Below are 25,631 nucleotides of genomic sequence, written 5' to 3'. Positions count from 1 at the left end.
GAATAGTGTATGATGGAATAGAATATTCTGTGCAGAAAGAATCCGTGTCATCTATTGTTGTAGAATTGTCTGTTTCTGTTTTTAAGGTGTCGTCCATTGTTAATGTTTCGAATTCTTCCCTAATGGACCTCCTTCCTCTTCTCTTCCTTCCTCCGCTACTGTTTCTATTTCCAAAAGTGTGATTACCAAACCAAGAATGTAGGAGGTTATACTGAATGAATAAGAATGGGTAGAAATATGTACATATGTATATACATAAATATATATATGTATATATATATATATACATATGTGTATATAATCATATATATATGTAGAATGTGTATATGCATATTCATATATATAGCATATGTATATATACAGAATGGTAATTATAATTGTTGTAATTATGTGATTATTACTTTAATTTATAATTGTTGTAATTATATGATTATTACTTCAATTATGTAATTATGTACTATTACCTTATATAACATAAGGGCAAGGATTGGTAATCCTACTACAGGTATTACGGATGATATAATAGGGGTGATGCCGTTGCTTCCAGCGGAAGATGTTGCAGGTGCAAGATCTTCCCCTTCAGACGTATGAGTAGTCCCTGACTCTATGTGCTCCCCTATTTGTGATGAGTGATGGGGAGCTGCTGCACGTGGTGATACACGTGCTGGTGGTTCCGCTGCTTGCACCGAAGTACATGTCAATCCTAATTCTCGCTGACGACGATATTTTCCATAATTGTCTTCAAATTTCTTACAGTATTCATCATGCTCATAAACTCTACAATTTGCACGCACATTGAAGTATGCTGAACTAATGTCATTCAAGTAACTGGCATATTTTTTATTACAGTCAGGCCCACTGCTCTGTACTTGCTCCTTTATAGTTTCGTAGTTATAGCAGTAGTCGAATATTTTTTTCTCCTGTTCAAAGAGACCTTTGACAGTACTACCGTACACTTCCTCACACTTCTCTCCAGAGAACCATGGCCTTACTGTCGTGTATATGATCTCCATAACTTCGTGCAATTCACCTTTGTCATTAAGTGCCTTATAAACTATGTCGCCTATTAAATAATATAACAAAGCGCAACGTTCTTCCTTGGGTACATTGTTCGCATATATTTCAGATACATAACACCACCTCCGTACAATATTATTTACATGTTCATGAATATCCTTATATGATGATAATTTATCCTTCAAATGGTCTCCATGGCGTCCTACCATACTTTCTTGACTGCACCTGAGCTTATAATTCTTTGGACCATTATACATTTCCTTTGAGGGTAAACCCTTGAAAAGTATATCCTATAAATGTGAAAATAGCGAAGAATATATATATGCATTCCTATATTTTCACTATATTATGGGTAAAGTACCACATGTATATTATTGAAATTCACCGTAAATAAGTAATTACCCCCAATAGTATATCTTCTTCTGCCATTTCCTCATGCACCTTATTTAATATATACTAAATTTCTATTAACACTATTCATTCAGAGGATGAAGTATGGACATTCGGAGTACTTCCCCATTAGGATTGTATATCATGTTCCTGCCTTTCTATTATATGAGCTCCTTAGTTTTTTAATGATAACACATTATACATACACATTAAATTATCATATGTATATAATTTAAGCCATAAAAATGTAGGAATAAACATATTGGAATAATAGAATGGAAGGGGAGGGAAGGAAAAAAATTTTCCTTATTTATTCCTTATCTACTCATTGTACTAATGAATGGTACGTAATTCCTTGAAATATTTTATTACCATTTATTTTACTGAGCTATTTTGTTTAAACACATGTAGTTCATTTTTGGTAGAAGAAATTTCAGTGTATAGGGTTAACTCATGTTTTATTACTACTTAAAGAAGCGGTTAATTGTTAAAATATATTATTATCACATACCATATTGTGCAGTATAATTCATATGGAACATATTTTATTTTTTTTTCTTTCCGGGTTTGTGCAAATTCCATGAATACCTCAATATATAAAATATACATTTCACTTGATCTACCTTCTCCTTCTCTCTTAAATGCACTTTCATTTCTTATATATTTATTTCTCTATTTTTTTTTCCCCCTTTGGGTTCATATTTTGCAGCGCATAAATGTTGACACCCTATTTAGTTTAAATTATGTATAAAATTCTACAGTTCCTGAAATTAAGATTGGCATTTGTGGATGACAGTTTACGTTTCTATTTAATATGTACTGCATATGTTGCTCAAAGAAAATTGGAAGATTAGAAGTGTTTAAAACTTTCCTTCCCCTTCATATACACACATTCCACACACACATACAAATGTGACGTTTTACATTCAACACACAATGTGTGTATGTGGTGTTGTCGTGTTACATTCCAGACACACAATGTGCATGTGTTGTGTTGTTACATTCCAATGTGATGTGTTGTGTTATATTCCAATCAATGTGACGTTTTACATTCGGCAATGTGCTTCATTACGATGTGATGTTACATATTTTGATAACTTATATTCTTCCTATTTCTTTGTCTTTCATTATTTGTTCTTCGTGTGGGTGGTCTATCATATACGATAGAAACATCTACAGTTGAAGCTACTGTTGTTAAATTGGATGACGAACCACCAACTGTTGAACCCACTGTAGTTGCATATTCTGCTGTAGAAGAATTGTCGTCGTCGTCGCCTGAGAAGGATGTGCTTAATTGCTGTCCGATGGTGGACCTCCTTTTTCGGTTGCTTCCAGTGCTTCCTCCAGAGAGAGTGTTAGGTATTCCTGAGAATACATTGGTATACTAAGAAGGAAAAAAAGAAAGGAAGGGGGGGAAGGAGGTGAGCACATGTGCGTAAAATCTATATAGCATACCTTACTTTAAACATTCATTTTAAACATTCCATTTTAAGCATTCATTTTTAGATAGAAATGAAAATAAAATAAATAATATATATGTTCCTATTTATAATTGTTATAGTAATTGTAATTGCCATTATAATTGTACCTTATATAAGAGAAACATGATTGCTGGTAATCCTACTGCAGCTAATGCTCCAGCACACACAGCAGCAGGGGCGATGCTGCTAGGAGCACTACCACCTTCAGCTTTCTTTCCTTGATTTTGTGCTCCTTCTGCTTTTTTACCTTGGTTTTGTGCTCCTTCTGCTTTTTTACCTTGGTTTTGTGCTCCTTCTGCTTTTTTACCTTGGTTTTGTGCTCCTTCTGTTTTTTTCCCCTGAAGTTCGCCTAAAAAATAAGAAAAAATAAAGTGAATAAATAGTTGTCTTAGTGTAATAAGCAAGGCTTACACCTAAAATTCTTTAGGTGCGAACCACCTATCTCCTTCCCTCCTGCTGCACGTTCCACCCCTCCTTACTATATGTCCCTTTCCTTCCATATAGAAAATCTTAAAGTAACCCCTTTAAGGAAAGGGGGAAGGGGGGCGGTGGACGGTATAAAGAGTAATCCTTTTAAGAGGAAGGGGGGGGAGTCAAGAATAACTTCACTTAATGTGTGTATAGTTTTCTTTTACTTTAAGGTGTAATTTTATTTAGCTTAAAGTAATTTTATTGTGCTTACCTGATTCAGGTCCCAGAGTTCGACTTTCCTGCTCAGTTGAACTTAAGGTTGCTTCAAATAACGTAGTTTGTAGTTGTCCCACTGATCTACATATCAAGTCTGTTGGTTTGGGTAAATTGCCACTTTGGACCTTAGCCTTAAATTCTGTACAATAGGAACTATTATCATTATCAGTAACACAGATACGCTTCAATTCATCATATGCACTTTGAGCACTCTTAAGGTGCTGGCTTAGTACTTCACTATTGGGACATTTATCACTCCCTGCCTTTGTCTTCAGAATTTTATTGGTATATTCATAATCGAATAGATGTTTAGCATGTTCGAAAAGGTCTTTGCTAATATGATATAACACACTACTGCAATTCTTCTTCCAATCTCCTTGCGGCAGTTTACTGTAAATTGCTCTCATGACCCCCTGGAAATCACCAAACTTCATGTTACCCTTAATTTTATTACCTAACCAATAGTAGAAGAAGTTCCAAAGTTCACAGTCGGTTGGATTCCGATTTTGCCACATAAAATTCACACTACACCATCCTCTTGCAATTTCCTCTGCCAATGTATTAGCATGAATTCTTCCTAGTACATCTACTGCCTGATATATATTGTCCTTCAGATTTTGCCCATACCTTTCTTGGTTCGATTTTTGGCACCATGCTATTTTTTGCCCAATTGTTCTGTATATTTCCTCTGAAGGTAATTTAACTTCATCTTTCCCTCCCTATAAATATGGAATTGACGCAATATACATATGTATGCGTATTCTTACTTTTTTGCATTTCATTACATTATGCATAAGCAATATTATATAGGTAATACATATAATTGCTGCTGTTGGACGAGGAAAGGAACAACAAATCCCTTTAGTGTTTCTGCCTTACCCTTCCACTCATTGTATGTATATATACATATTCCTTTTGTACATAGAACAAAAAATTTTTTACTGAAAGTTGCCTTTCTTTCCTTTGCTTCCTTATTTATTCATGAAGGGAATATATATGTAAGATTTGTGTGAGATTTTTTCACATATTTCAGAGGGGGCTCACCATTTGGAAGTTGTATGTATATATACATATCAGAATTTTATTACACTTCTTTACCCTTTCTTAAAAATCTATAATCCTTTAACTTCCCTCAAAGTAGCGATAATACACTATATATGTATGTATTCTAAACCATCATATGCATATATAGTTAAGGCATAGGAATATGTACAAATATACTAGAAAAGTAAGTGAAACAAAAAAAAAAATTAATCAAAATTTGTTTATGTATGCACTTTATTCCACACACAGGGACTACACTACATTCTATTGAAACTACGTATATAATTATTATTCCTACCATTTTATTACTACACTATGTATCATCCTCTCTAGTTATAATTCACATTATTGGCACAATTTCGTCGTAAAGAAAAAAAAATTTCAATTAGGTATTATTAATGTTCCTCACCTTTTTCCTTCCCCTTTCGTTAAATATATAATGAATATTTCATTTACATTATTAGGTGCACACTTTCCGTTATTTGAGAGATCCTTCTCTCTGAATTCACAGTACACCTTATATAGTAATTTTTCATTCTCCTTTTTTTTTTTCGTTCCTTTTCTTCCTTCCCCATCTGATGAATGCTCTATAAAGAAACCCTCTCCCATATCAAAATGTGCATTGGTTCATTTCAGCTTCCCGACCCCCCTTATTATCAATAGTAATTGTGTCCTACATACTAATACGCACACCCCCTCCTTTTTTTTTTTCCTATTTGGCACAAAATTTTTGAGAAGGTTGGGTTTTCAGTTTTCCCTGCCTCTGATTTTGGTACCATCTTACTATATATATACATATATGTAAGTCAAGATGGTGATCATCATTTGTGGTGCAATCATTTTATGCCGTTCCTTCCTTTTTTTTTACAGTAATATATATACGATAATAAAAGATAAATGAGTAAAAATATATACAGTACACCATGTTCTGTGTATTCGTATGCCCTCCCCCCCTACCGTACGTACCTATATTTTTGTGCGCCAATGCACATACCTTAACTGAATTATATTAATAGTACAGTAAAATAAGAGAGAGGGGGGGAAAGCACAACAACAACAACCACCAAATAAGAAGAAAGCACAAAAAAAAAAAAAAAGAGGGGGGCTTGGCTTTTACTGCTTTTTTATTTTTTTTTGCGCAAAGTTGTTAATTTAGCCAGTTGTCCATTTCTAGCGTCCCCACCAGCATCACATTACATACGTTGATAACCTATGTTATTTCTTTGTGCCCCTTGATGTTGTGCACTCCTCCTTCTCGTCCTTCTAGATGCTGTAGTAGTGTATGGAACAGAAGAATATACTGTTGTAGAATCAAACGTGGAATCGTCGTTTGTTGTCGAACTCGTTTCCGATGAGTCGAATGTGGATGTGTGCACTGTTGTAGAATCTTCCATTAACATGTCTAAGTTCCGTCCTATTGACCTTTTTTTCTTTCTTCTTCTTTTAAGTTGGTTAACGAACCAGGAGGAGAATGGAGTATACTGAACAGAAGGAACGATGAAAATGGTAGTAGGAATGAGGGAAGGGAAGGAGAAAGGAATATATGTATATATGTATACCCCATATATATACATACATCGTCTATATATATATACATATAGATGTATATATATATTCCTATATATATATATATATATATATATATATATATATATATATATAGGAATATATATAAGGTATATAATGCAATGTAGTTTATTCTATTTTGCATTTGTCTCTTCATATAAAAGAAGAATGGTGTGTGTGTAGATTATGTTATATTATGTTCTTATATTTTTTTCAGTGGTAATTACTATTACTTTATATAAAAAGAATGCAGCAACTGTTGGTAATCCTATTGCTGTGGCGACAAATACAGAAGGAAATGCAATGGTATGAGCAGTGGTGGTGGTGGTATTATTATTAGATCGTGGGGTTCTTATATGTGTTTCTTTAAGAGGGGTAATTACATGTCATGTATAATTAATGAAAAAGGAAACATTACATTCCATTGTGTTACATCAAATACTTTGATAACGAATATTATTTCTATTATGCCGTTGTCTTCTATTAGTATTTGTCCCTCTCCTAGGTGGTGGTCGTGCTCGTTCGCCATTATATATAGTAGAATTGTCTGTTGTTGTTGACAACAAGGTGGAAATGTCGTCGTCTTCTGTGAGTGTGTCTTCGTCAATGTTGTGACGTCCAATGGATCTCCTTTCCCTGCTTCTTCCTACACTACCTCTAAAATGACTACTTAACCAATCAGGTAAAAGATTATACTAAAAATAAAAAGGGACGAAAGAAGTGGAAGTGAGGGGGTGGAAATATGTATTATATACATACATATATATGTATATACATATGTGTATATTTTTATTATGATCATTACTTTATATAACACAAAAGCAGTCAATGGAAAGCCTAATGTGACAATTGTACCAGATATGGTAGCAGGGATGTTTACAGAAGGGGCTTCCTCTTTTACCGTTTGGAGTTCAGTTCCCTCGTCGACCGTTGCTGCTTCACTTGCCCCTGCAGTACAGCCTTTGTCTAATAGGTCTTTATACTTCGTTTCCTTTGGCACCTGATTCAATTTGACACAACATGGATCACCACTGTTACCAGCATTAGGTGCTGCTGTTGTGCAACCCGCTGTGGCAGTTTCATAAATTTTAGAAACCGCTTCTAAATACGCCTTATAGTCACTGCTACACCATTTCATATCAGTTGGTAATTTACCTTCTATAGTGTCGTAGTCGTGGTAATAGTCGAAGACAAGTTTTCTTTGTTGGAAGAGGGACCAAGTAACAGTGTTAGTAGTGGAGTTAAGAGGGGGGCATGCCCCCTCAACTCTCAACCCGACCAGTGCTTGGTACATCCTGTTCATAGCACTCCCAAAAAGTTCACTCTTAAAGTTCTCACGTAACATACCCCCCAACGAGTAGTATAGGAAATCACAATATTTTTTATATATTGCATTGTCCCCCTTTTTCTCCTTTGCTACATAATACCAAGCTCTTATCACAAAATCTATTTTATTATTATCCAAGATGCCACCCAAAATACTGTCTGCTTCAGTGCCATAGGATTGTTCATTACGGGAGTGGATGGCATTGTTCAACTCTTCATATATTTCCTCCGAAGGTAATTTCTTCGAAATTCTCGCCTGCAGTTGTATAAAAAATAATTAGTGGAATACATACACATGTGTGTGTCACATACGTGCAGATTTATGAACTTATTCTGTTACACATGTGGAAATTATAATTTTTTGTAATATGTACACATCCATTTCTATACGGAAAAGAGAACGAACCTGTGCTGCTGCTGTTACTGTCATTGTTTAATGTGTAATTTTTGTATTCAATGTAGCCGTGTTTTAAGGGAAAATCTTCTTCCTCCCACATGGAAAATGTTGTTCCCACATCGTCCTCTTGCACTCTATACTCTGATTATATGTGAGTATGTGAGTATGGGAACTATGATTCACTCATAATGATTATGAATGGGTACATCATATGTCATAATTTTTACTTCTTTTTTTGCCTTAATATTGTATGCATTGTTCAAAATTTTTGTGAAGCAATGCATAATATATTACATGTATGTACGCATGAAAATTAATTATAAGCACAATAACTCAGGTATAAAATATAAACAAAACTTATTCGAATAGCAACATAAGGAAAGGAAAAATGAACGGCCTTGCACATTTCTTATTTGTTTATTTCATTATTACATTTCGCATGATTATACGTAACGGTATATTATCATTATTATTATTATCCTTTCATGTGTTCCTCTCTATTACATACATACACAAGAGCGTAATTTTTCCTTCCCCCCCTCTTGAGTAGGAACTTTTTTTTTTTTTTTTTTTTGCACATATACTATCAGAACATGTTCTATTATTATTTAGATGGAGTGTTATTAAAAATTGTAATCACATACATGCTCTCAATTTATACATAGAAAGTGCCTTTTCCCTTTTTTCCCCCCTTTTGTTTTATGATAACTTAGAAGTAATAATCCCCCTGCTTATTTTTCTTCCTTCCTTTTTTTTTTTTTTTGTTCTTAAAAGTTACAAAAAATAGGAAGGATTAGGGAAGGAGTATGGAAGGATTAGAAATGTTCGGAAAGGTTGGGTTTTCGATTTTCCCTGCCTTTTTAATTGGGTACCATATTATTATATATATATACATATATGATTACATATATATATATATCATAGTGATCATCATTTGTGGTGTAATCATTTTATGCAGCCTTTTTCTTCCTTCCATTTTCGATTTTTATATTTTCGACTTTTCCTTTTTTTCCGTATTCCTATTTTGTCCATAGGAATGCATAGGAATGCATAGCAATGCACAGGAATTCCAAACACGGGGGGGGCTTGAGGGGATACACTCGTCTTTCTATTCAGCATATATATTATACATGTAGAAAGTTTCCTATTTGGGCTATAATATGGGTGGATCATTGTTATTTGTACACTTCATTTATGCATGTGTGCATATAATAATTGCGATGTTCCGACGTATATTATTATTATTTATGACTACAGGAAAAAGTTCTAGGCTAAATGTTCCATAAGAGAGTATGGGAACAACAACCGTATATAATCCACTTATTCTGTTGTCCTCAAAATTAGAGGGGAGTGGGGTGGTTAGTGGGGGAAAACAGTATATAATAGTCTAGTCTGTGGATAGGGTACCACATGCTACCATATGGTTCCAATTGTACATAAATATATGGGGGCACCTTATTCCCCTTCTTATCTACTTACCTAACGAAACTATTTAAAAATACTGTTATGATATTTTTTCCTTCCTATTTTCTATACAGAGATAGAATTCCCTCAAAAAGCGGGAGTGGGATGGTGGATGACACCATGTGGATTGGGTAGGTCCGAATTTTGTAGGTTATAAAAAAGTGGAATGGAATGGAAAAGGGGCGCATATGGTTCCCTACCATAAGGGGTTTCCACACCCCTCCCCCCATCCAAACTACGACTATAGTAAGAACAAAGCTAAAAAGAAGTGGACACATATGTGGGTATCTGCTGTTCAAATAGAAATAAGCTAAAGGAAGGGATACTTCCCACACACTATCTATGTGGAGACGATATGGGTGGCCACATCGCTCACATTAAATTATACGTGTGTGTGTGACCATTAGTCTTCTTTTGCACTTATATATATATATATATATTTATTTACAATAATCAAGTAGTGGTCTATAGAATAGGTTATTGTGATTTTCTGCATAGAATGAGAACACTCTTCCCCCATTTTATAGTTATCTATATAGAAGTGAGTTAGATGGGGGAAAGGGGAAGTGCAATTAAGGTGCACCTATTCCATAAAGGTTCATATAAGCACCATAAATGAAGACTATATTTATAACAATGTAGATTCAATAGAAAAATGGAAAGGGAGCAAATAATGATCCATGTTTAAAGCATATTATTTAAGCATATTCTACATGCAGAACATAGAATGTTTGGTGCAAAGTACAGTGATTCATAATGATCCATAATGATTCCACTCCAGTTAAGATACATATATGGGCGTGTGAAATAGAGTAGAGTGTGGTCCTTATTCAGGTATAGTTTCCCCTAATAAATATTGATGGTAACTTTTTATTTTTTTACCATTCTCCTTCGGCGAACATGGCGTTCACAATTTTATTCCTTAGAACTTCCATTCAGGAACACTTCTATTTTTGTTTTCACTCCTTCACAGGTTCCGCATATGGAAATTTATTTATTTTGACCATTCCTTCTTATTCACATAGAAGGAAAGAATCGAATAAGAGATAAGAAAAGGAAAAGGAAAAAATGGAGAGTTAGCGCTAAAAATAACTTATGTCGAACAAAATAAGGTATATACAACATATGTGAATAAATATAGGGAAATAGTAGAATGGAATTTTCTGTTCTTTCTTTCCTCCCTTTTAAATTTTTATATTTGTTTGGGAAAACAATAAATTTTAGATATGTGGGAGAGCATTTTTAATACTGCGCAAATTTAATTGAGCAGAATTTCCTTATTTTGCGGATGTACTTTTTCACATTACAGATGAAATTTCCATTATGGCGACACTTTTGTTCCCTCCTGATCGGTGCATGAACATTCTTCGCTCTCCTGTTGTTCGCAATTTATTCGCAATATGTTGTTAACAATTTCAATCTGAAAAATTATGTATTTGAGAATTCTACCTTGAGAAGCATTTTTTTCGTCTGACAATATTTTGTTGTATCAACTTTTTTTTGTGAGAAAAATTTTTTAAAGTTAATTTGGTAGCATATTCATGTTGGAGGGCACCTTTTTCCACGGAGAAAAAAAATATTTGTGTTAAGCTTAAGTGCAAAAGTTGTATAGAACAGAATAAAAAAAAAAGGGGAATGAATAATGTGTTATAAGGAATAGAATAATGTGCTGTATGACGAAAAGAAGAATAAGTACCATGCATTAGGAATACATATAAAATACATGCACAACCATGTTGCTTCGTAAAGAATGAATAAAAGAAGCGAAAAAAGAAGAGTGAAAAAGTACAAAAAAATGAATGAAAAAAAAAATTCCACACTTCTCCTGGAAGGAAAGGAAGTCAGTCATAAAATAAAGATTAGAAGGGAAAAAATGCGCTACACATAGTATTCCATAGAATACTATTTCCATATTATAAGTAACCAATTCATTGAATAATGTGGTAAAAAAAAAAAAAAATGGCTCCGTCTAAGGGTGAAGATAAGAAATTTGAGGCATTGAAGGAAAAATGGATACAGCAGGAAGGATCTAAATTCGAGACCAGAGGCCTAGGGATGGTACAGTAGTTTGGTGTTAGCTATGTGTACAGTATAAATATGTTATTGCTCCGAACTGTGTCATTTGAAGCTAATAATAATGAATATATAATGTAGGGGGCATATGTATAAATACATTATTCTAATTTATAGGCACAATTATTAAATAAAATAAGGATTTGGATTGAAAGGATGTTAGGGGAAATGATGAAGGAAGATACTGAAGGAACTGGTAAGAGTCTATGCGAAGGGATGGAACAAGGAGGGAATGGAATGACTGAGGGGCAGAGGGAGGTGTGTGCCTTCATTGTAAGAAATTTGTTAAAAATAAAGGAACTAAGTGGGGGTCAATGTGAAAGCGGAAATGCTGATAAGGAAATGGAAGAGTACGTCTACTGCGCAGTAATAAATATGTGGATATATGAATATAGGCAGGTACACTGTGAAACGGAAAATGTTATAACGAATGCATTCGGTGCAATGGAAAAAGTGAAAGGGGGATTTGGTGCACGAACTCAGTGTGAAGAATGTGCGTATAAAATAATGGAACATATGAATATGGGGCACATGGATATGTTAGGAGTTATTCGTGCTGCCATGGAAGTAAAGGAAAAAATTATGGCTTTAATAAAGAAGAAACCAGAAAAACCATGTCCAAAACAGAAAAATGCTCTATCAGCATTAGTTCCTTCATCTGATAGTGATATGGGGACTACAGCACATCCACAACAACAACAACATCAACAAACAGGAGAAGGAGTAGCGAAGCCAGTTACCGTCCCCGTCACCACTACAAGCACAACAACAAGACCATATCAATTCTTAACCAAATTATTGGAAAGGTGGATAATAGCACGAGGCATGAACGATGTGGAAGATTTCGGGGTAAGGAACTCTTTAAATGTATGAAAAAGAAAGGAGTAGTTGTATGATAATGTAGTAATAATATTAATGAAGGGGAGTTCATCGTGTAGTTTGAACGAGGAAAATATGCACATATATGTGTACTTATGATAATTCCCTCTTATAGAAACTTATATGGCAAGACCTAAGAATTGCGTTCGACGACATGATGAATAATGTCCTGGAGGACGCGAACGATGAAAAAACAATGTGTGCCAGAGTAGGTCCAGACGGTAAGCAAATGCTCAATAGGGACAATGACAGTAAGGAGTTATGTAAAATGCTAATGAAAATATCGATGTGGATAGATGGATGGGAGCAGAAATTCAATAGTAAGAAGAGGTGGCATTGGGTACCAAGAGAACGGGAGAAAAAGGCAAAAGAGAGAAGATTACAGAATTATCTAAGATGTCTAATAGGTAAAGTAACCATGGTGGGAATGTTTAAAACACATTGTAAGTTAGGTAAAGTGGCTCCAGTAATTAAAAGTAATATGGACGAAAAAAGGAAGGAAGGAAAGATTAAGAATAGAAGTGGAATATGTGATGAAATAGATAATGCAAGTTTAGGGGTGGGGGGAAAATTAATATGGGAAGAATTAGATAAGTGGATAAATGGCTATACAAGGCAGGCGAATAAGGCAAAAGGCTTCCGGGAAGTAGAGGCAGGGAAGAGCCCACTGCACACAATAAAGGGACAGGGGAAGAGAGGTTGCCTAACAGGGAAGGAAAAAAAGGAAAGGTCAGAAACCTTCGAGGAACTAGGAATAGTAGTCACCTCAGGGGAAAAAGACAACATAGCAGAGGACACTGTAAATTGGAAAAAAAGTGCTATAGGGGATATGTTAAAAAAAGTTAAACAAAAAGAAGATCAAAGAAGGAAGAAAATGGGATGCCCCGATACTAACCCTAGCGGATTCGAGGAAGGAGAAGAACGTAAGGGAGCACCTTCATTTATGGAGTACATTTAAGGAATGTAGACATGAAAGGAAGTTATTCCTTTTTTTTTTTTTTTTTTTTTTTTTTTTTTTTCATATAGAATAAAGGTTCTGCTTGAGTAAAGAAAGAATGATTATATTGCATTTATATCATGTTCCTTTTTTTTATGTAGTTACTATTAGTGAATGGTTCACACACTTCTTTAATGAACCAACAAATGATCCAGATGAGAAGTTTGATTGGGATAAGTACGATGGATATAAGAGTGTGTGTGAGACCAATAGCTTGGGGGATGGTAAATTTGACCCCAGTAAACATGGGGAGTTCTGTAAAATTATGTTAAAAAATGTCATGATGGTTACAAATAAGAAGAATGTGTATAACCCAATGGACCAGAACCCTGCATGTCGGGGGAAGCATATCCCACTCTGCGATCTATTAAAAGTATGGATGTATTATATGAGTACCGTCTGTGCACCAAAGGAAGTTGCAGATTATGTTTTTACTGCTGTGGAGGCATTAAGCCAAGAGTGGGGGAAGGAAGACTATGTGAAGTGTGAATACAAAGGAGTTGTAGATCTTTATAGGGGGAATACAGATATGTTATATGAAGTGCACAAATTATTGCAGAATATTATTAATAGTAATATGTTAGGTGCATTAAGTAAAAGGAAATGGTGCGACGAGAGTACAAGACAATATCAAACGAACTTAATGGAAAGTAGTACGCGTGCAAGGAGTGATAAAGGAGAAAACAATTCAATCGTCAGTCATAATAGTGAGGGTACAGGGATGGAGGACACCATTAAGAAAATTAAAGTAAGAATGGAAGAGGAGGAAGAAGAATTGAAGGGTGTAATGGAAGTTGTTGAAGAAGTAGTGCATCAACAACAACAACAACAATCACAAGCAGTCCAACCTCAAGGACCACCCCCTCCAGTACCACGTGCTGAGGAAGAGAGGGGGGATGGTAAATACAAGGTACAGACGGTGCAAGAACCTCAACCCCCCCAACAGAGGGAACTACAGCCCCAAGCACCATCAGCCCCTGCCACACCATCTGCTCCTTTACCTGCTCCTGCTGTCCCAGGTGTGGGTGCAGATGGTCCAGGTGGTGGTCCCCCTGCTGCCCCAGATGATAGCCCAGTTGACCAAGTTGGCAACCCAGCTGGTCCACGTGTACCAGGTGGTCTAGGTGCTGGTAGTCCTGAGGATCCGTCCAATCAACAAACTGGTCCGAAGTTAACTTCTCCAAGTACAAAAAATACGGAAGACCTCGGGAAAACTGAAGTAGCAGTTGGTCCAGCATCAATAACAACAACAATGGACTCTGGGAAAGTTACAAGAACTAAAGATGGTCCAGGGAGGGGGGGTGGCGAAGCCACCCCCCTTCCTATTCCAGTCGCACTTAGTAACAAGGTTGACCTCCTTACCCCATACCTTCCTACAATCCCTGTTGCCATCGCCATCTCTGTCATAAGTTATCTCCTTTGGAAGGTAAAAAAAAAAAAGGAGAAAAAATATTTTCCGCAAAAGAAAAAATTAAAAAAAAAAAAAACAGAAGAATAAAAACAATTAAAAGAATAAAAATAAAAAAAAAAATAATATTAGAAGAAAAACAGAAAAAAAAAGAAAGAAGAGAAAAAATAAAGGTGAATGAATGAGTGGGGTGTTGGTGTAGAATTTCGCATTTTAGGGGTGTGTTTGTGTAGGATTTCGCATTTTAGGGGTGTGTTTGTGTAGGATTTCGCATTTTAGGGTGTTTGTGTAGAACGATTTCGCATTTTAGGGTGTGTATGTAGGATTTCGCACTTAAGGTTCTGGGTTTAGGGTTTAGGGTGTGTATGTGTAGGATTTCGCATTTTAGGGGTGTGCTTGTTGGATTTCGCATTTAAGGGGTGTATGTGTATAGGATTTCGCATTTTAGGGTGTGTATGTGTAGGATTTCTCATTTAGGTTACATGTGTACTGATTGTTCTTGATCTAATAAGATCACTCACTACTCTAAGGAAACATTTTTTTCCCTTTTTTTTTTTTCTTTTTTTTTTGTAGTATTTTGCCGTTCTTGGTAAAAGCAGAAAACGTCACAGAAGAGCACATCAAGTACCTGGTCTTCCATCCTCAGAAGAACAACTCCTTGATCATGTGGAACAGGCGGATGGTCCACATGAATATACCTTAGTTAAGAAGCGAAAACAACCAAGATCTGTTCCAACGGGAATAAAGAGTTCAAAAGGATGTATTGGTCGCCGCATGATTATTGATATTCATTTAGAAGTCTTAGACGAATGTCAAAAGGGGGACACCAAACTGGTTCAGGAAGACTTTTTTGAAATTTTGGTTCAAGAATTTATGGGAAGCGAATTCATAAAAGAAGACTTTGTTCCTAAGGAAGAGCATGTTCCATATGCAGATTCCGGGTTTAGGGAGGAAGACTTTCTGCCTAAGGGACAAATTTTTATCGTTGATATTCCTAAGGAGGATGTTCCTAATGAACAGGTTCCATGTTCAGATTTCGGTTTTTAGGAAGGAAGACATTGTTCCTAAGGAACAGGTTCCATGTTCAGATTCCAGGTTTTAGGGTGTAGTAATACTTTTTTTTTGTTTGTTTGGTTTGTAATTAAATTGTTTACGTTCATGTGTAATCAATATAAGCGGAAAAATAAAAAAAAAATTTTCCCGACTTTATTTTGATTTGTTTGGTAAAATTTTTTTTTATTGACAATCCAAAATGTGTTGATTACATTTTTTTCTTTGAATATTTTTTGGAAAAGGTTGGCACTTTTTTTTTTTTTTTTTTTGTTCTTTTCGCGATCTGTGAGTACCTTATCGCAAGTTGTTATTTAAACACACAAATGAAAGGAGGAAGGAAAAAGAATGAAATGTGAAGAAAAGGAATAAAAAAAAAAAAGAAAAAAAAAGAAAAAAATTAAAGGAATAAAAAAGAAGGAAAAAAGTAAAAAGGAAAGAATGGAAGAATGGTCATTTTTGCTTCTTTACATTGTATGAACCATGCGCACTTATTTATGTTCCCTTCCTTCTTTCCTTCCTCCGAAGGGAGGGGGCAGGGAAGGAAGAACATTCCCCCTTTCCTTCCCCTTCCATGTGTTATATTCGACCGTAACTTATATTGTTCCGGTGACCTGAAGCATTATTTGTCCTTGTTCTCCCTCCTCCGGTACGCTGTCTTGTGTTGTATGCAGCAGAGCGTAGTTTGGTGGAATTATCCATTGAACTTTCTGTCACCGAGTCCAATATGGAATCGTTCTCTGTTGAAGCTTCCGTCAGTGTGTCAAAGACAGGCCCTGCTGATCTTCTCTTTCTTCCATTTCTGCTACTTCCTCCAGAATGGTTACCTATCCAGGAGGACCATGGTTTATACTGAAGGGAAGGAATGTGTTAAAAAGAAAGGGTTCTGGTTGGTGGAAAGAAGGTTGTGTTAGGTAGTTGGGCTTGTAGGTGGGTTGTTAGGGGTGCTAGGTGGAAGGACGGGTGTTAGAGTGGTGGTATTGTGGAAGGAAGTTTGTTTGGTGGAAGGGAAGGTTGTGTTAGGTTGTAGTGTGGAAGGAAAGTTATTAGGGTTGTGGGTGGAAGGAAGGTTGTTATGTGGTTCTTGGTATGTGGAACGAAGGTTGTTAGGAGTGGTTGATGGAAGGAAGGAAACGGAGGTCTAAGGAGGAGGGAAGGAAAGGAAGGTTCTAAGGAAGGAAGAAAAGGAAGGGTCTACTATTATTTATATTTCGCAACTATTGTTTTAGTTCTTACCTTATATAAAAAGTATGCCAATGCTGGTAATTCTAATGCTGCTAAAGTACCAAAAGCAGAAGAAAGAGAAGAAGCTTTATTTGCTTGATGGATAACGTTGCTTAATTCGGATTGTGCTTCTTCTTTTGCTGCTTCTGCCTCTTGTTTCTGTGATTGTAGTGATTGTAATTCTGTTTTTTTTGTACAGTAGGAGTCGAACGTTTTTGCCATACCACAATAAAACTTGTACTTGTTATTATAGTCGTAACAATAGTCACCATCCTTATATGTTCTCCCTGCCTCACAACCCCTTTCCGACACCTCACATGCTTTAATAACTTTCTTACGGTATTCCAACCAGTCCTTTTGACAATTGAGCTCACCTTTTTTTAAGGCATTTTCTACGGGCTTATAGTCATAGTAGTGGTTGAAAACTGTTTTTCTGTGATTGAAAAGAGCCCTGTCAATATTTTCACAATTAAGTTTACATCCTTTTGCCCCATATTCGTCCCTTATATATCCGCAAATAGTATTTATATTGTTCTTGAATTGGGCGTCTTCCATCGTAGTACCCGTAGGTAGCATATCCCCTAACCAATAATAGAGGAAATGGCAAGGTTCATTGTAAGGTGAGCTGCCTCTGTCTTTATACATGGAGCATACATGGCACACTGCCCCTACAATGTTTTCAACAGAAACTCCTTCCTTGTTAGGGTTCGGCAGAACCGTCTCCATATTAGTCGCTATTTGTTCATTACAGGTTTTCGAAGCTTTTTCGAATTGCTTATAGAACACAGTTTCCGAGGGTAAATTCTGTGTATACAGGTTCTATAGATATAGGTAGCAAGGGAAGTGGAATATGTACATATATATATACACATATACATATGTATATATACATATACATATATATATGTAATATATATGTACATATATACTTATATATAAATGTGTATATGTATTGTTCCATGTATGTACATTTCTCCTCTCCCACACATTCCTTCCAATGTTCTTTCCTTCTAATATTTGCCCCCCCTCGGCAATAATGTTCCTTCTCAGTATTTGCCTCTTACCGATTCTGACATGGTTTGTATGTATATTTCTATATATATTAAGTTTATATTATGGGTTGTGTTGTATATATTTTTCTTCTGTTGTATGTAATAAAAATTATGCTAAAATTGTTCTCCATATATGTTTACACTGAATACATATGTAAGCATTCCAGTCGTTCAATAATGATTGTAGTTAATGAGTACATCACATGTCAAAAATCTTTACTTCTTCTTTTTCCCTTCCAGTTATATATACACATATATTTCTTAATTCCTTAATTGTTGATAATACATTACATATATATGTACACATCAAAATCATCACATGTACACATAATTAATCCAGAAATAAGGAGGAAATATACAGGAATAACAGAACAAAAAGGAGAAAGAAAGAGAAACTGACTCGCACATACTTTGTTTCATGTATTGCATTATTGCATTACACTTTTCCTTACTCAGAGTACTATACTCCTATTTATATTCTTCCTCTCCTTTTATGTGCACTGTGCCGTGTAAATAAATAAACTATATGTAGTGCACTCAGATAGAGGAGGGAAGGAAGGAGGAAGGAAAGGATGGAGCAATCCCCATCAGATATTGTTCTTTACCGCATCTGCCATCTTTTTTTTTTATGTGTATATTTTTCTGTGCGTATATATGTTCTACTTTTTAAAAAGGGTTGCTGTTTATATATTTATACATTTAGTACAAAGGGGAAGTATCCAAAGCTTCTGCTAGTTTTATGATTGTGAATGTGGACGTGTGGAAGGTTGTGGAATATTGGCAGATTTTTATTTTTCTTTCCTTCCTTCCTTCTTCAGTAGTATATATATGTTGTTCAAAATTTTCAAACAACAATGATAACACATTATATACATAAGTATTAAGTTATTATATGTGCACATATATAATAGAAGAACAATGTAGGGTTGGAGGGTGCAAAATTTTTTTTCTTCCTTCTGAGCAGGAGAAAATATTTGTGCATATATTCTATTCATTAATATGTTTTATTTTTATTTGAAAAGTGTGGGTTATTAAAAACTATTAACAGGTCTTGTGCACAGTTCATATATGTGGAATCCTTTATTTATCCCTTTTTCCTTTTTATTTACACTTATTTTAGGTAAGGTTGTGCATTTACAGAATAATTAAGAAGAGGAATGGGGGTGTAGTACAGGAAGAGCTTATCAAAATGGAACGTGCACTATACTACCTGAGCTGCTCTTTATTTAATATATATTATTCCTTCACCTATTAATGCGTATTCTTCCTCGGGTTCCCCTGTTTTTATTTAATTATAAAGCAATTAAGGATATTAAGGAAGGTTTGAGGAGGTTTATGGAAGGTTTGATAAAGTTCACGAGGTTTATAAAATTCATGATGTTTTATGAGTTCTTCGCCCGTCGTGCACAATATTTCATCCAGCACATGTACATATATAACAATGATTATATATACATACATAAATACATGTAGCAATAATTATATACATATGTATGTACATATATAACAACGGTTACATAAATACATATATGTACATATATAACAATGATTATATATACATATATACATAAGAATGATTAGTTACACATGTATAGTGGTTGTTATTTGTGGGGTCGCCATTTATAAATTTATTTACGTGTGGAGGGTTGTTATTGTTGTTGTCCTTCATGTATATGTGGTACAATAGCACCTATTTGTGTGGTAACAATATATTTTTTTGTAGTGTGGATTATTTTGTTTGTTTGTTGTTATACAAGGATTGTTGTATGTAATTGTTGTTGTTTTCGTTGTTGTTTTTGTTGTACAAGTTGTAAGTATGAAATATTTTTCTTTTTTCCTTCCTTTTTCTTTTGACTTTCTTTTTTTCTTTTTTTAAACAAACAAGAAAGAACTGCTCACAAATTTTAAATAATATATATGCCATTGTAGATAAAAAACTGGATTGTAAACGCACACACTAATTATATAATTAATGTGAATGGAGAAGGTAAAGACGTTATATGCGATGATAAGCTACATTCCTCCGATCTGGCCTTCTATTATTATTTGTTCCTGCTCCTGTTCTTCTTCGTGTGGGTGATATTGATCGCCCTCCATTATATATGGTAGAATTGTCTGTTGTAGTTGAACCGAGTGTTGAAACTTCGGTGGAATATAGGGTGGAGGTGTCGTTCTCTGTGAATCTACTAATGTTAGAGTTGGTTGATCTTCTGTTCCTCCTTTTATTGCTATTTCTGCTGCTTCTTCCAAAGGAGAAGGCGTTCTTTATCCCAGGAGGTAGAAGATTGTACTGAGAATTGTGAAGGGGTGTAGGGATGATGGAAAGGAAGAGAAGAAAAATATGTCCATACATACATATATGTGCATATATATATATGCATTTATATATAGCTCTATTATAATTGTTGTAATTATGTTAATTATCTTAATTATACTTACCTTATATAAAAGAAGAGCAATGGAAGCTAATCCTCCCCCTATTCCAAACACAGAAGATACGATAGGGCCTGCGCCCACTGCAGGTCCCCCTCCTCCAATAGAAGAAACTGGGTTGTCCATCACTTGCACAGTTTTTAATGCAACTTCCGTTTCAGATACTAGATCACATGTTAGAATGTCCACCTTCTTTTCTTCTTGGTCCTGCCCTTTCTCTTTGTACTTCGTCCACTTACTGTTAAATTCCTCACAATATGAACCAGCAGTGGCTGCACCTGCAGCTGCGCAAGCACTCTTAACAGTCTGATAAGCTGTGGCAGTTTCTTTGAGATATTTGTGATAGTTCGTATCACATTTGTTACTATATTGTTGCAACAATTCCTTTAGACGTGGGTAATTAATGTAATATTCATATGCTAATTTTCTGCGGTCGAAAGTTCCCTTATCAATATCATGCTTGTGTATAATGCCACATCTCTCTGTCCCAAATCCACTACGCTCCCTTTTAGAGATCTTTGTCATCAGTTCCTTGAACGCGGAAGCATCTATACTACCCCCCTTACTTTTCCATACTATATCCCCTAACCAATAATAAAAAAAATAACACCACTCATCACCCTTCTCCTTGTTTAATCCCTTCATTACATCAGCTTTACATTGTGCATTCGCAATTTCTTCCTCATGGAGCTTCAATTCTGTATGTTCATTCAGTGCTACCTTTACTCCATCAATGAAATTTTCCGCACAGAATTCGTAGCTGGTACTCGCAAATTGACTATAGTATGATGAATTTGAAGGTAATTGGTCTAACTGTTCCTCGTACAAATATATAAATGGGTAAAATGGTAAAAAAAAGTTAAAATATGAAATGTATACACAACTCATATGGTACATATACCATATAGTACATGTACGCAGTATGGTTCGACATACCATATGGTACACACAAATTATACGTACGTTCCGCTCTATGTGTGTGTGTGTTCTTGCAAGAACAACATATTGTGCATATATGCACAATAAAGAGTGTATATTACCCCTAGTACTGTTCCTGTCGCTTCTGCTGCTGACATGGTTTGTTGTTGTTTATGTGTGTTAGTTCATATAATCTACTTCTTAAAGGGAATATTTTCAAAAATCCAACAACGACCGTAGGACAATTTTGTGCTTGTTCTGCGAATAGGAATATTAAAAATTTTATCTCCTTCTTTCCTTCCTTTCTTTCTCTTTATAATATATATGGTTCAATTTTTCGGTATTACTAATATATTATGCACATTTATCAAAATCATCACATGTATGTAATTAAGCTAAAAATAAGAGCGAATGAGAAAAAAAAAAAATCGCATAATGAAATAGAAGGGAAAGGAGGAGCAGGGGAGGGGAGGCAAGTTTCTTTATGTGTTCTTCACTCATTCACTATAGGTATATAGATATGTTCCCTAAGGCAGAAAATTTAACATCTATGTACTACTTACATTTATATGTTATTGTTATTTGAAAAGGGAGGTGCTTGTTAATTAAAAAAATTATTAACACATGCAGTGTAGTTTATAAACAGCGAATAAAATTTTCTCTCCTTCCCCCTTCTTAAGATATACACATTCGTCAACAATTCATGTTAAGCATGATGCTCATATGGAATGAAATGAAAGGAAGGGGAAGGAACGAAAGGAGGGAAGGAAAAAATAGTTACGAAGTATTCGTTACGGAATATTTCATGTGGAAAGGGAATAAAAAGAATTAAGCACATTGAGCAAAAAAATAATGTATTGTATACACACCATGGAAGAAAATAATGAACTTCCCAATACACCCACACCCACGCACTCCCCCCCACCAAACACTCCCCCATTTTAAGAACTACACTAAAAAAAAGTACTACATACTCCGCATCCTCCTGTTCCTTCCCTTCCCCTAATAAAATATATATAAGGGGGATAAGCGACAACCCCCCTTTCCCCCCCCAAAAGGGTGTATGTACACTATTACCAAGTACATATTACCATGGCATATTACCGAGCACATCATAATGGTACAGTACAACATGGCACAGTACAATATATTGCACAATATACTGTACACAATATATATAGTTTGTGTTGTACAATAATAAAGGGGGAAAATATATTAATAATAAAATAATAATAAAACAAACAAAGAACCACAAATGACGGCAACAGAAAATGTGTTGTGTGTGTGTGTTGTGTGTTGTGTGTACATGGTAACTTTTATTAAGGATATTACATGTTACATGTTACATTCTACCATAGTAACATATTACATTCTCCCATAACTAATATTTCTTGACGTCTGCCTTCCTCTGCTACTTTGCCTTTGTTGTTGTTGGCTATGTTGTTTTTGTGGTTTCGTACTCCTATTATTATTACTTTGCCGTTTGGGTGGTGATCTACTATTATATATGGTAGAATGATCATCTGTTGTTGTTGACGAATCGAATGTTGAACCTCCTATTGAGGAAGAATCGACTTCTGTGAATGTACTGAAGTTAGGAGCGGCGTATCTCCTTCCTCTCCTGCTGTTCCGGCCTGCTCTATTCTTAAATGTGTTATGGATCCAATCAGGTAGAAGGTTATACTAATAATAAAAAAGGGAAAGTGGTGGCGTTGCAAATGTTAAGGGGTACAAATATGTATATATGTATATACATATGTATATATATACGTACATATATAGTTATATATATACGTACATATACATATATATATATAATTACATATGTCCATATATATACATATGTGTATATTTTTATTATGGTCATTACTTTATATAAAAAAAAAGCAGCCGCTGGTAATCCTATTAATCCAACAGCAGAGGAAAACGCAGTAGGGGCGAGGGTGCTGCTAGCAGCACTACCAGTATCAGCATCACTAAAAGAATCACTACTACCAGCTGGATTTGGATTGGGATTTGGTTTAGGTTTTGGTGGACTGAAACAGGAAAGGAGATGCTCTTCCTCGTCCTCTCCTTCGACTGGAGGAGGGGGGTTCCCCCGTTCCGTAGCTTTATCTTTCAGTTGTGATGGTTTTGGGATAGTACCATATTTAAAATTCTTTTCCCAGAATTCTTTGCAATATGTATCATTACTAGTTGGACAATTTGCACTTACTTGATTATAAGCGTCTTCAGCTCCACCATCTGTATCAACTCCCTTAACACCATTTAGGTAGTGGTCATATTTCGCTGCACAGGAGGAGACGCCTGATTGGGAACTTTGCTTTATATGTTACCATATGGTTCGGTAGTCGTAGTAATAATCAAAGATGGATTTTCTGTGCTTGAAAATGTTGCTAGTAACAGAATTGTGCATAGATTCACAGGTGCAATGATCGTCGCCGAAGCTTTTTAATTTAGTACAGATTTGCTCCATAATACTCGGAAATGAAACACCCCTCTCCAAAATGTCAGATAATAGACTTCCTAGTAGGTAATAGAAATAATCACACATCCCTTTACACGTCCAATTCATTATATCCACTTTAGATACAAGACACCAAACTTCCTTAGTTTTACTTTCATAATCATGAACTTCCCACGCGTTCTTCAATTTATCTCGCAGTAAACTCTCCATTTCCCCTGTCCAAGAACTTTTATGTGTACATTCATTTCCGCCATTTGCGAACTTTTTATATACTTTTTGTGAAGGTAAATCTTCCACCTTGCACTGCAGGTCCTATGGATGTTGAATTGTTGAAATGGGTGAAATACATATAAATGTATAAATGTTTATTTCTTACATTTTCCATTTTATTATATTATGCAAATAACATTTTGTATGCATAATATGTATAATTGTTCATATTGGAAAAGAACAGAACGGACCCCTGCCGGCTTTGCCATTCTTTCGTTTATTTGTTTATATGTACATTGCTTTTGTTGTATATGTAATTTGAATTTATATATTGAAATCGTTCCCTTATTTATGTATTTATGCATAATAGAAATATGTATAGGAATTCGCTAATTCGATGACTATAAATATCAAATTTTGAATTTTCTACATTAGTTCAGTCTGTTCAATTTTTCAAGCAATGATATTATATATGTATTGCACTTGGAATATGCCCTTTCTCTATGTAAAAGTAGGGGCGAATAAGGAAGGGAAATATTAAAACTTTTACTTTTTCCCCTTCCCTTGATTTATGTACATATTGTTCGATCCTCTTAAATAATGGTAATGCACTGCATACATATAAGTGCATTTATATTTTCTCCGTACTGCATGTTTACTTACACGCTCCAGCTGCTTCCTTACATATATATATATAATAATATTAATATATATATAATAATATATATGCTATTATTTTTTTTCCCTTCCCTCCTTCCTTCTTCAAAAAGAGAGAACACACTACATATAATTCCTTCCAATTGTACAAAGTACACACTATTCCATCTGAGCAATTCCTTTTCCTCCTATACATATAATATTTCTCTTGCAACATACATAAATATTTATGCACCTACCCCAGTTGCCATTGTCATGTAAATCATAATTTTTTATTTACCCTCAAATTGTTCACTTACTCCGTAATTGTTTCATTTTATTCAGAGTTATTTGTTATTCATCATAGCCATATTATATATATGATGGTGATGATAAATATTAAATTTTAAAGTAGAAATAGCTGCAAAAGAGGTGGGGGAGGCGCCATGCATATGCACATCAATTACTCTATTTTTACATTAAGGTATATATATATATATATATATATACATTGCTACGTACCACTCCGTGGGGACAAAATAAGGAAGAAAATAATAATTTCCTACAGTGTTCATATAATACTACTTATATCATACACAGTAGTAAACTTCCCTTTAGCGTATAAAAATATAAATTATTTTATATATACGACATTTTCCCCCTCTTGGATTATTGTCCTAGTAAAAAATAATGGTTTGTTCTTAATGATTGATGTATGTTTAGGTGGAGCACATAAAATATGGAATATGGAAGGAGTTCTACAATTTTTTATATGTAAGATAATTTTGGAATGTGAATGTGACGACGATATGCACACATATGTACATGGAATATATGTACATATTGTTCTATGATACATATATCATGCCTCCTTTGCGTTCCTTTAATTAAATTTTGTTCCCTAAGTATGTT

The 25,631-nt window shown here is 34.9% G+C and overlaps 1 protein-coding gene across 1 annotated transcript; it reads left to right on the top strand.

The window, feature by feature from the left end:
- Positions 1–11,427: 11,427 nt before the first annotated feature.
- Positions 11,428–15,776, top strand: PCOAH_00051270 (SICA antigen; the record flags this gene model as incomplete). Its single annotated transcript, XM_020061909.1, has 5 exons — positions 11,428–11,430; positions 11,563–12,294; positions 12,440–13,247; positions 13,423–14,747; positions 15,303–15,776. 5 exons carry the CDS (start codon positions 11,428–11,430, stop codon positions 15,774–15,776), a joined length of 3,342 nt encoding a protein of 1,113 aa, XP_019917278.1.
- Between the last annotated feature and the right edge of the window lie 9,855 nt (positions 15,777–25,631).

The sequence above is a fragment of the Plasmodium coatneyi genome, chromosome 13, assembly GCF_001680005.1.
Source record: "Plasmodium coatneyi strain Hackeri chromosome 13, complete sequence".
NCBI lineage: Eukaryota > Apicomplexa > Aconoidasida > Haemosporida > Plasmodiidae > Plasmodium > Plasmodium coatneyi.
This window is presented reverse-complemented; position numbering and strand designations above follow the sequence as displayed.